Source organism: Schistocerca gregaria, chromosome X (genome assembly GCF_023897955.1).
Source record: "Schistocerca gregaria isolate iqSchGreg1 chromosome X, iqSchGreg1.2, whole genome shotgun sequence".
NCBI lineage: Eukaryota > Metazoa > Arthropoda > Insecta > Orthoptera > Acrididae > Schistocerca > Schistocerca gregaria.
This window is the reverse complement of record NC_064931.1, coordinates 762608126-762621546: the sequence shown is the minus strand read 5'-3', so window position 1 is coordinate 762621546 and position 13421 is coordinate 762608126. Positions and strand designations below refer to the sequence as shown.

The 13421-nt window shown below is 47.4% G+C and overlaps 1 protein-coding gene across 2 annotated transcripts in view; it reads right to left on the bottom strand.

Annotated features, from left to right (window-relative positions):
• The window catches only part of LOC126299306 (mucolipin-3-like), a 180953-nt gene that overhangs the window by 90703 nt on the left and 76829 nt on the right, over window positions 1–13421 (bottom strand). For both annotated transcript variants that reach the window (XM_049991107.1, XM_049991106.1), the window contains one exon: window positions 6348–6529. In XM_049991107.1, the coding sequence (XP_049847064.1) occupies window positions 6348–6529 (182 nt within the window). The remainder of the gene's footprint in view (window positions 1–6347; window positions 6530–13421) is intronic.

The following is a 13421-nucleotide window of genomic DNA, read 5'->3' as shown; positions in this document are numbered from 1 at the left end:
TTAGAGTGTAGAACACAAAGCATGCATGCTAAAACTTATACAGAATTATAAAACCCACCGTCACTTATAAATGTAAAAGTAAATTAGACGATGAGGAGTTGTCAGCTAAAATTAATGGCAATGTGTCCGTTAACTGAAGAGTCTGTTGCAGGGCAGCCAAAGGAGGACAGCTCACCAAGATATGGGCGACTATCAGCGGGGGGGCAGCGGTGCGAGGGGGGGGGGGGCTGGCAGCGGTGCGAGGGGGGGGGGGGGCTGGCAGCGGTGCGAGGGGGGGGGGGGGCTGGCAGCTGTGCGAGGGGGGGGGGGCTGGCAGCTGTGCGAGGGGGGGGAGCTGGCAGCTGTGCGAGGGGGGGGGGGGCTGGCAGCTGTGCGAGGGGGGGGGGGGGCTGGCAGCTGTGCGAGGGGGGGGGGGGCTGGCAGCTGTGCGAGGGGGGGGGGCTGGCAGCTGTGCGAGGGGGGGGGGCTGGCAGCTGTGCGAGGGGGGGGGCTGGCAGCGGTGCGAGGGGGGGGGGGCTGGCAGCGGTGCGAGGGGGGGGGGGGCTGGCAGCGGTGCGAGGGGGGGGGGCTGGCAGCGGTGCGAGGGGGGGGGGGCTGGCAGCGGTGCGAGGGGGGGGGGCTGGCAGCGGTTCGAGGGGGGGGGGGCTGGCAGCGGTGCGAGGGGGGGGGGCTGGCAGCGGTGCGAGGGGGGGGGGCTGGCAGCGGTGCGAGGGGGTGGGGCTGGCAGCGGTGCGAGGGGGGGGGCTGGCAGCGGTGCGAGGGGGGGGGGGCTGGCAGCGGTGCGAGGGGGGGGGGGCTGGCAGCGGTGCGAGGGGGGGGCGGGCTGGCAGCGGTGCGAGGGGGGGGCGGGCTGGCAGCGGTGCGAGGGGGGGGCGGGCTGGCAGCGGTGCGAGGGGGGGGCGGGCTGGCAGCGGTGCGAGGGGGGGGGGGCTGGCAGCGGTGCGAGGGGGGGGGGGGGCTGGCAGCGGTGCGAGGGGGGGGGGGGGCTGGCAGCGGTGCGAGGGGGGGGGGCTGGCAGCGGTGGAACTATGGGAGGCACAGACTTGGACACGAAAAATACGGAGCGACAGGAAGTTTTGGATAAAAATTGAGAGCGGGTCCCAGAGACCCCACTCATACAAATGCGGCGGCTATTCGCATGGCAGAATCGAGTAACACAAGATTATCGGTGGTAGAGCAACCCTGGTGGAAGCCACCCTGACATCGAGCCAGTAGGCCACATGACTCCAGGACCCAATCCAACCGCTGGCACACCATACATTTCAGCAGCTTACAAACGAAGTTTGTGAGGCTGATGGGCCGGTAACTATATACATCAAGCCTGTTTGATCACTGGAATGATGGTGCTCTTCCGCCATTGTGATGGAAAGACGCCATCGCACCATTGAAACAGGATAGAAGCTATCCTTTTACTTCAGGGCCCAAGTAACAGCATGGCATAATGAATCTCATCAGGTCCTGGAACAGTGTGTCTAGCCACAGAGCTTATTCCACATACCACATGGAGAATGTAAAGTTGTAGACTTCCTCACCTTGTCTGGATGACACAGTGACACCAAAAAACTGTTCAGCTATAATCTGAGCCATGTCTTTAGGCACATCCACCAAGACCCCATTTCTTGACAAGGCCATATGGGGATATGCACTGCTCTAGCCTGAAATCCATGGTATTGATTCCTGAACTTGAGTAGTGGAAGTGGACTTATTAATGGAAGCCGTGAATTCCTACCAGGAAGCCCTCTACCATTCTTTTATCACTCGCCTCTTATGTGCTCTCACAGTTCTGAGGACATGAAGGTTTTCTGTAGCTGAATGGTGTTTGAAGTTCCACAGAGCAGTTCTCTGGCTCTGATTGCCAAGCGACAGTTGCCATTCCATCTAGGTACAGGTCATTGAGGTGGTTGGTAGACCGGGGTATGGACTCTGGCAGCCTGTTTGCTCTCAAGTGATACACGCCTCCACTTCCTGTGCACAATCCTTTTGTTCACAAATAGCCTGTGAAGTGTACCGCAACAAATTTGCCCTTTGAATCATCCAACTTCATGATCTCCTATTGACCACGGTGTGAGTTGGCAGATAGATCGAAGCAGGTAACCGTGCCTTTACAGATATTAATGGTGTTATGCAACTCAGCCTTGACTGGATAATCACCTCAGTCTTTATATTCCAGAAGCTTAGATACTTGGTTTGAATTAGAAGTGTTTCATTACAAAGTCGTTAAACAGTTTTTAAGGATCCAGCAATACCGTCCAATGCATTGTGAATATAGAACAGGGAGACCTTCTCGAAGGTTCCTCCCATTCTTTTAATTACAATGAAAGTGTTATGGCACACTAGTGTCCTGTTACTATTGTTCTGAGACTACTGCTCAGGAAGGCTGACCAATCGACCTCTCTTCGATGAGTAGGTGTAGGCACTACCTGATGATAGAATTGTCCCGTCACGAGTAGTTGTTTGACGAGACCTTGTACAAGGATCCCACGAGATGCTAGAGGAACAAATGTCGAACCAGACAGAGCTCTGGATGCCTAAGCAAGCCTTATGCAACTGGGGAGGGGTGGGGGGCAGGTGCCCCAAAGGGGAGGGAGGGGAGGTGCAGGTGCCCCAGAGGTTGCCCACTAGAGACGGTTTTACCTGAACAGCCATTCACCTCATCAGCCCGTAGCACATTTTGAGGTTGAGGGGCTTTTTGTAGAGGTGTGTACCTTCCTCGTAATACAGGTGGTGAAGCCAAGGACCCCGTTCTCCGAAACTGAAGATACTCCACTGCAGGACAGCATGGTGGTTGCTGAAGCATGCCTGGAGCATACAGTAACAGAGGACTGGCAGTGCTTACCAGTCCCCAGCTCAGGAACCTGGGGTCGTCAAGCCTGTACACAGCAAATAAATACTGAGCCCCTAGATTTTTCACACAACCCGTACCATCTGGATGCTTCCCCCAGCAGTAGTTTTTCTGTACCATACAAATAGGAGTTATCTTGCAATACAACCTTCATTACCAGAATTGTCACGGCCTCAGTCTCTGCTAACACACTGCTTCCACAGCCTTTAATGAACAATACACCCACCTCCCCTCCTGTCACCTCCTCCCAATGAACATCTTCACATCATTGTCATTGTGCATCACATAATCACATAACTCACCAGCTTCAGTGCCTGTGTGACATTCCTACATTCCCATCCCATACACCTGCTGCCTCCCCATCCTGCATTCCTATCCCACACATCATCTGCCTCCCACACTACCAGCTACCCATTCCAAACCCCTCTTCCTGCTTCCCACCTGTCACATGAACCCCACCACCACCACCACCACCACCACCACCACCACCACCGACCCTACCCAACACCACCTCAGCCAAACCCACTTGCCCAGTGTATTCAGCCAGTACAATGTAGCTATCTGAATGCTAACAAGTTTTCATTCTTTTTTATGTGGCTGTCAATGACTCAATACTTCTATTATACAGTGAAGTCTCCTTTACTCCATAATACTCTCCATTTTTTGTTAAGATGACTGTTAGCACAGTGTTGATACTCGTAATGACACGTTTCCACCAGGAGTTTGAAATTAAAGAGTGAAAAACATTTTGTTGCCACAAGGAGCTATGGAAATAAACGTCCACCCAGACAGAGCCCTTCGTGGCTGGGTAATCCTCATACAACTGGAGCCAGTAGATGCCAATGAGGTTGCCCAGTAGCAATTGTTTTACCTGAAGAGCCATCCACACTACAGCACGTAGCACACCTCCACGTGCAGACTTTTTTCAAGTTGAGGTTTGAACCATTCTCATTGTCCAGACAACTGAGCCAATATCCTTGCTCACACAATCTCCCACTGTCAACCCAAATAGTGGTCACTGAAGTATGTTCAGAGTTTACAATGACTGAGGACCAGTGGCACTGCAATTGGTGCAACTGGAAAAAATAAGACCAAATGCAAATAGTTGTCAGGTTATTAATTCATGTGCAAAAACCCAGGACTTCATTACTCAACACCCAGAAGTTAAATACTTTGTTTAATTACTTCCTTTCTCTGATGCTATTCAATTGTTTTGTTTTATTTTGTTTTAGGTTGTAAAAATAACAGAACTGTAGAACACTATGGAAAAAAAAGTTAAAAACGACTACATGTTACGCCCAATCAATGGAAGGAAAGACAGCTAAAACGGTCACTTGGAGAAAGGTCCATAAAATACACCATCAAGAAACAGGTCTTGAACTAAAGATTAAATGTTATTCACCATATTGCTATGACAAATAAAATATGACATGCGGTTGACAGCCCACACATCATTTGCTACAACGGCGAATAACTGATGGCAAACGTAAATGAGAAAGTAAGTGGTTAAAAAAGAGCATTCCATCAGGAAATGGTGAACTGTCAAAGGTTGAGGGCAATGAGCACATAATGGAGGGGGAGCCCAACTTACCAAATGGCAATGGCTAAAAAGATAGTGCCCAAATGAAACCTAGTTAAAATGATCTCCTCATGGTGAGTGGGCCGAGAGGAGGTCGTCCATGCCAATGGGAGAGGCTTAATTCCCTGGAGCTTGTTCTCATGAAGGCAGGACCAGTGGTGATGCCAAAGTGACACCACCTGCTGACAGATGGCAACACAGAGATCATCAGAGGGAATGTAAGAACTAGCTTGCCAAGGTACGAGGACTGCAGCCTTGGTACCAGTGTCAGTAATCACATTTCCTGTCAGACCAATGCGACCAGAAACCCACAAACATCACAGTGGCTACATCAAGAGTGAGCAAGTGACAGCTCTACTGGACCTATTGCACTATGGTATGGAAGATGTACAGCACACTGAGTCCCTGAAGAGCACTTTGAGAGTCAGAGCAGATGACGCAATTGAAAAGCCTGTGTTGTCGGATGTAGTGCATCGCCTGATACAGGGTTCAGAGCTCTGCTATAAATACTGAGCAGCAGTCTGGCAGCAGATACCGAAAAACATCGATGCCAATAACAAAGGCACACCCGACACCACGGTCAGTCATAGCCATCAGTGCACATGAAGGTACTATCGTGAAGCTCCGTGTGAAGGTTGTTAAAGTGATGAGTGAGGCTGTAGTAGGGACTTCATGAAGCAAATGAAGGTCAAGGTGAGTGTGGGCCACTGCGCGAAGCCAAGGTGGTGAAGGGTTCACACCAATTGGGAAAGTAGCAGGTAGCGTGAAGTTAAGCTCCAGCAGGTAACAGAGAAGAGGGACGTGCCCCATATTGGCAGTCAGACGAGTCATCAAAGCAGAAGGCATAGGATGGGTGACCAGGCAAGGCAAACAGCACTCATATCTGCCGAACAGAAAGTCACAGTGGTATGATGGCAGCTTCAGCATGCAGACTCATAACAGGCTGGGGTAAAAGGTGCCAGTGGCCAAACGGATGCCAAAATTGTGGATAATATTGAGACAACGTAAGAGGGATTATTGTGCAGATGCATAAACAAAACACCTGTAGCCTAGTTTTGAATGGACAAGGGACAGACAGACACAGAGGAGGGTGGTCTTATCCACTCCCCCGGAAGTACCGCTGAGGACACATAGGACATTGGCGAACAGCAGACAGCGTACAGCGAGCAGCCAGGTAGTACATGTTGGTGGACCAAGGAAGTTTTCTACCAAGCCTGAGCCCCAATAATTTCGTAGTTTCAATGAACGGAAGAGCAACAGGCCCAAGATGTAAAGACAGTGTAAAAACCCAATTGTGCCACCAGAAATTAATACGAACAGTTTTGTCAGTGGAAAAGCAAAAGCCATTGTCGATGCTCCATAAGTAAAGATGGTAAAGACATCACTCAAGGAGTCAAGTCTGCAATACTATTTGATGAAAATGTGTGTCTGAGATATTCAGCAGCTTGCTGTTCCCATTAAATCGTCTGCAAATCAAAAACTTAATTTTTGATAATTTCAGCTAATAATTATTGTTACTTAGAACAACAGGTGTTATAACATGCAGCACTAAATGGACTGTAGCACTGGAAAGGCTTGGGGGCTAATGTTCAACTATCATGTACTTACAAAGGAATTGAGTGTTGTCTGGGAAGACACTCATTATTATGCCAAAAACTGATGTGCCAATTTAACAGAGAGAGAGAGATACAGACAGTTGATCACACAAACTACTGGTTCATACTGAAAAATGCAGGAAACAGATTGCCATGATTCAGAAGTTATATAAAATGTACAACAGCCATTTCAGTGGGAATGTACGAGACTGGAATCATGGTTAAGTGCCTCACACAATCCTTTTGAACTGTAAATTTACAATGTTGTCACTATTATTAATAATAGTTACTGACAAACTACACTGTAAAGAAATAGAACACTGTCACAAACCTCAATGTCAAATTTGTAGCAGTCAGGAGGAGTAATTGGTCCAGCAGCTTTGAAGTTTATCGTCTTCACAGAAAATTTCAATGTTGCCTTCACCAAAGCAGAAAAATTGATATTTACTTTTTTCTCTCTAAGATATTCCTCACTTGAATAAGGTTTTGTTGTATTTTTCATGTTTATACACACTGCAAGTAATATATATGGGATTTAAGTTTGAACATAATTCCTTTTAAATGATCAAAACATAAATAGAAGCATCAAAAAGCTTCAACTGAGCAGTAAAATAATGAGATGATAGTATTACAATCATAAATTTAAATTTAAAATATGTCATTGTCACCTAAAGCTATATCCTGCTTTTGAAAATACTTTGTTTATGGGATAGTAGTTGAACAAGCAAAAAGTTGAATGAACATGACGGATAAAATTAAATATTTGCTTGAGATGGTTCCAATATGATTAATTTCTATTCTGTGCGAATAATTACTACACAGTGCCTAGAAAACTATACTACACGGAAGAATTAAAGAGTCACTTTTTAGGAACTCCATTATTTTTCCTCATTGTGATGCAGACATTTCAAATTTGGCACATAAGTACCTACAGCCTTCCTCTACCATGTTACAAAAGCATGGTGCACTGGGACATCATCCTCGAGCACAGTAATGCTTCAAACAATTTGTTGAGAAGCGTTAATGATGTCATATTGACACCAAATTTCACCAAAATTCAGCCCAACTCCGTGTGGCTGTGTCATATGATGGGAAGGTCATCATACTCTCCCTCCTTACCCACAACTCACCATTTCTGTTGACATCTCTGCGATAGAAGGCAGAACCATGATGCCTAATGCTGAATCATATGGTTTTCTTACAGGTGGCCGAGGGAAACATTTCAGACATACCGTCACTCAGAATTGACATGAAAGGCTTCAAGAGGTGGCAGAAATAGCACAAATAAAACCACCCCTTCCCCTGGGGCATTCATTTACATATATTACACAGTGAACATGACACTTTACAGGGTGACGTGCAACAGAATGATTTTCTCAAAACCTTCAATGCTGCCGACACACACACACACACACACACACACACACACACACACACACACACACACACACACACACAAAACCATTCTCTAAGAACATTGTGGGGCTTTAGCCCATTAATGGAGGGATGGATGTGTTAATATGGTTAAAGGGACCAAACTACAAGGTCACTGGTCCTTTAATCCTTAGTTTGTCATGATGGGATAGTCCCCAGGGAGGAAACACACACAAGACAAATTCCAATTGACTTGATTGTATCAGAGAACCAAGAAAACCAAGGAATAGAAGCCAGTAAAAGTGAAAGAGGGTGGGAGAGTTGCCCTGTCCAGAACGCAGCTGGATGCCCCAGACACATTATGTGACTGGAGACATACTATCTGTATTTGTCTGGTGCTTCCATATCCTCCATTACTGCAAGAAAACTAGCTACATCGACAAGATAAAATTTCAGGACAGAACAACGACTACGAGTCTGTCAACCAATGGTAGATATAAGAGAATTAAAAAGGTTGTATGGGCCGGAGCCAGGCCACACCACTGAGCAAGTGCAACCGTGGCCCCCCGGGTAGAGCAAACAACAGGGCACCCATCCACTCCCTCAAGCAGCTGATGAGGCTAACATGTTCTACACCAGACTGAGGAGTAAAAACCACTTCCATGGGCAAAACGTAAAACCAAAGCAGATGTTTTGGCATCATGTGCTAGCACCAGACATAGTGTGTCAGCAAGCCTAAGGGCAGCCATATTAGAGCAGTCCAGTAGGATGTGGGTCACTGTAAGACAATATACTGACAGTGCAGTGGATCCTCACATTGGAAGATGTGGCCACAGGTCAGCCAAGTGTTGCCAATGCAAAGCTGCGAGAGGACAATAGATTCCCTGTGAGAAGCATGAAGGGAAGTCTGCCAAATGGTTGTGGTCTCCGATGTGGTTCCTAATTTATTTGGAGAAACCAGGGCATGCCAACAACAACAATTGGTGTATTCAACCAAAGGTCCGGTACTGGTCCCCCATCTCCCAAGTTGGCATCCTGGTAGCTAACTTTGTCAACTGTTCAGCATGTTCACACAAAGGCAACCAATCATCTAGCATGGTGGAGGTCATACAGGAGATTCTCGATTGTCACAAACAATGGATGCCAAGAGTAGCACTGGCTGACAGCTTGGAGACTACTGGAAGAGTTGTTGCTGGCTTAAGAACAACTTGGCGTGCAAGAATGAAGGTGGCCGAGTGCTTGAACAATTCTGCAGTGTATACATCGCATCTGTTCAGCAGGTAGCACAGTTCACTGCACCTTACATGTGTGAAGGCAAAATCAGTTCATCTGTCAACCATAGAGTCATCAATGTACACCACATCTGAGCCCAGATATGTGCCAAGGAAGTCCATGAACAGGCAGCAAAAAACTGTATGGTCTTGAGTTTTTCGGTCTGAAGGAGAGGTTGAGGAGGATCTGACAAGAGAACCTTCCCATCGCCCCCCCCCCCCCCCCCCCCCCCCCCAGATTTAGTTATAAGTTGGCACAGTGGATAGGCCTTGAAAAACTGAACACAGATCAATCGAGAAAACAGAAAAAAGTTGTGTGGAACTATGAAAAAAATAAGCAAAATATACAAACAGTAGTCCATGCACAAGATAGGCAATATCAAGGAAAATATGAACTTAGGAGCGCCGTAGTCCCGTGGTTAGTGTGAACAGCTGTGAAACGAGAGGGCCTTTGTTCAAGTCTTCCCTCGAGTGAAGAGTTTAATTTTTCATATAATCAACTTCGCTCTCCAAAATTCCAGGACATGTTCAGATTTGCTTGGACATATGCAGGATTTGACGGTCTACACATGGAAAAATTTGAAAACGTTAGAAACATGTTTTGAAAAAGCACAGGGAAAACTGTGCCACTGTTAAACTGTTGCATTCATTTGTTGCAGTTTATGTGTTTTCATCACTTTTTTGGGAGTGATTATCACATCCACAAGAAAACCTAAATCGGGCAAGGTACAAGAATCTTTTTACCCATTCACCAAGTGTAAAAGTTAGGTGGTTCGACAACATATTCCTGTCATGTGACGCATACACTGTCACCAGTGTCGTATAGAATATATCAGATGTGTTTTCCTGTGGAGGAATCGATTGACCTATGACCATGCGATCAAATGTTTTCTGTTCCCATTGGAGAGGCACATCCTTTCATCTACTAATCGCACGGTTTTTCGGTCCGGTCGCAAAACACAGACACTAAACTTATTACAGTGAACAGAGACATCAATGAACGAACGGACAGATCATAACTTTGCGAAAATAAAGAAAACTTTTCACTCTAGGGAAGACTTGAACCAAGGACCTCCCGTACCGCAGCTGCTCATGCTAACCACGGGACCACGGCGCTCCCGAGTTAATATTTTCCTTGACGTTGCCTACCTTGTGCATGGACTACTCAGTTTATATATTTTGCTTATGTTTTTTTCATAGTTTCACACAACTTCTTTCTGTTTTCTCGATTGATGTGCATTTAATTTTTCAAGGCCTATCCACTGTGCCAACTTATAACTAAATCTGAGGCGGGTGCGATGGGGAGGTTCCCTTGTGAGGGTGGGCTACACCCCATGAGGGACCACGTCATTTCTCCCCAAAAAGAGGAGGCAGTGGGAAAATATGGATTTCAGAGCACAGACTCTGTATCTGAACTGTGATTGAGAGTTCTAACCTTGGCCTCTGTTGTGGGAGGCGGATCTCCCTACCAGGAAAAAGGGGACAGTAGTTTGGCTATCAGAGTAGTAGCAAATGTGTATTTCATAGTTAAGCAGCAGTTGTTGGTACCTGGTATGTAGGGGAGGGATGCCAGCCTCTGTGAGTAGGCTGTTAACAAGGCTGATCTGAAAGGCACCTGTTGCAAGTCAGACCCGATTATGGTGTATCAGATACAGGATCTGCAATGGTGAAGGTGGTGCTGAGCCATACTCCAGGCTGCCACAGTCAACACGACATGATCAGAGCTTGGCACAACCACAAAAGTGTAGAGTGGTCTGCAGCCCAGATGGTATTACTGAGACAACGAAGAGAATTAAGGTGTGATCAGCATGACTGCTTAAGCTGGCAAAGATGGGGAAGACATGTTAACCAGGCATTGAAGATCAATCCCAAAAAACAGTACGACTCCACTACACTGTGCATTCAATCATCGAGGTAGAGTTCAGGTTGGAGATGGGCAGTATGATGGTGACAGAAGTGCATGACATGTCTTGATGGCAGAAAACCAGATGCCACAGGTGAGAGCCCAGGCCTGTGCCTTTTGTATGACAACCTGCAGTCGGCATTCAGCAACACCCACAGCTGAGGAGCAATAGTAATGCAAAAGCCACCAGCATACATGGAGGGTAACACCGTAGACCCCACAGCTGCAGCTAGACTGTTGCTAGCTAGCAGAAAAAGGAGCAAATGCAATACAGAGCTCTGTGGGGCCCCATTCTCTTCTACATGGGGAATACTGAGGGAAGCACCAAACTGAACCTGGAAAGCTTGGCAAGACAAGAAGTTCCAGACAAAATTCAGGAGTTGGCCCCAGAGACCCCACTCATGGAGGGTAATGAGGATGTGGTGTCATAAACCATATGCAAGTAGAAGAAGACAGTGATTAAAATGTTGACTCTGGGCAACAGCTGACAGAAGAGCAGACTCCACACAAACCAAATCATCAGCAGAAGAAGAGCATTGGCGAAAATACCCAAAGACTCAAGGTACCAACACAGCTGTCTGCTCACTACATGTCGAAGCAACTTGCAGAGAACAGTGGTGAGTCTAAATAGGTGACAACTGTCCAACTCAAGGGTGTGTTTACCCAGTTTCAGTACTGGTGTTCAAAAATGGTTCAAATGGCTCTATGCATGATGGGACTTAACATCTGAGGTCATCAGTCCCCTAGGCTTAGAACTAAGTAAACCTAAGGATATCACACACATCCATGCCCGAGGCAGGATTCGAACCTGTGACTGTAGCAGCCGCGTGGTTCCAGACTGAAGTGCCTAGAACCACTCGGCCACAGCGAGTACTGGTGTGATCATGCTTTCTCACCATTGAGACAGCTCACCTTCACTCCAGATACCACCGAAAATGGCAAGGATGTGACACTGACAGTCCACTGATAAGTATGAGAGCATTTGGCTGTGAATGCACTCTGGCCTTTGAGCTGTGTAAGAGCAAAGGGCTAGGGCACTCCCTCTCACTGAGTGGAGCATTATAAGGTTCCAGGTGACATGTAGAAACTGGTAAAGGAAGACAAAATGCAGGCTGTTACACCTCAGATGCAGAGACTAGTGCATACTGAAAAGCAAAATATTTGGCATCATCCACTAGATCAGTGCAGAAATCACCATTCACAGGGTTACCAGGTACAGCTGTGGGGTCTCACTGTCCACAGAGGTGTTTAATCTTCACCCAAACCCATGAAGGAGGGGTATGTGGTCCAATGGTAGCAATGTACTTGCTCCCAGCATTCTTGTTTCTGTAATTTTATGAGGTGGCAGAGCCTTTTAAAGGTAATGACATGCTCCATCAATGGATGTCGCTTATAGTGTCAGAGCCCATGTGTGATCTCTAAATGGCCACGGCGATTTTGAGGATCCACTTTGAGGGCCCACCATGGTACTGTCTTCCAATGGAGGATCCCATGGAAGACAGGATCACTGAGTCAGCTTCCAATAGAAAAGCTGCAGTTGTGCTCTGGACAATCACATCAACAACTCCATATGGTGAGGTATGAAGGGAGACAACAGTGGTGTATGCATCCCAATCAGTTGTTGAGAGAACCCATCTGCGTGGACGCGTAAGCAAGTGACGCTTACCATGGACACTCCAACGGATAGATGGATACCTGGGTTGCAAATATAAAAATCAATGGCCAAATAAGACCCATATGCTACACTGAAGTCTGTAGGAACACCAGTATTCAAGAAACAAAGCTTGACCTCTGTGAGCAAGTTTTTGACAGTTTTACCATAGCAAGTGGTTATAATGCCACCCCACAAAGGGTTGTGGTCACAGAAGTCACCCAATATTAATAAGACAGAGGGGAGCTGAGGAAACAGTGCAGACGAAGTGTTTTGGGACACTTCATCATTGGGAGAGAGATAGACATTACAGGTACTAAATTCAAGAGAGGTCTTCACATTAACAGCCACAGCTTCTAGTATCACACTCAACTGGCACATGTTTGCTGTACACAGAGTCCAGAACATACGTGAAAACATCACCCGACATTCTTTCAAAGTCAGTGCAATTCTTAAAACAGTCTCGATATCCACAAAGGGTCCACACTGCTGCAAAACAAGTTTCCTGGAGGGTGATGCAAAAAACAGGGTTAACACACAAAATACATGATAGGTCAGCCAAGTGGTGAAAAAACTGCTACAGTTCCAATGGAAGATCATGCTGTCAGTATCCTGTGGGGAGGGGTGTGAAGTGACCAAGGATGCAGGTCATGCATCAAGGCCACCTGCTGCCACTGGTTGTGAAGTTACATCATCCACACACATTTGTTCTGAATCAGGGAGTTTGTGTGACGGTGGGTGGGAGGGGGGAGGGAGAGGAGGAGGGGGAGGGGGAGGGGTAGGGGGAGGGGTAGGGGGAGGGGGAGGGGGAGGGGTAGGGGGAGGGGTAGGGGGAGGGGTAGGGGGAGGGGTAGGGGGAGGGGGGGAGTGGGGGTCCGGGGCCACAAGGGCCACCAGTAACACTGCCTCCGATACACAGATGCAACATGTGGGGTCAGGCACTACAGGGGGCTCCAGAATGTCCCTCTGTTTTGGAAGACTATTTCTTATCCTTTGACAATTTATTCTCCTGTGAGGTCTTGTTTGCCTCATACTCTGGGACAGAAGAGGAATACAAAGTCCTTTGAACTGCAACCTGTGGCTCCTTCAGCCACCAGCTGCCATCCAGTTGCACAGTATTAGAAAGGGAGTGTCCCGAGGGTCCCCTTCCTGGTAAGGGGAGCTGGAGGAAGTAATTTCTTCTCTGGCTGGGAGTAAGGGACTGAC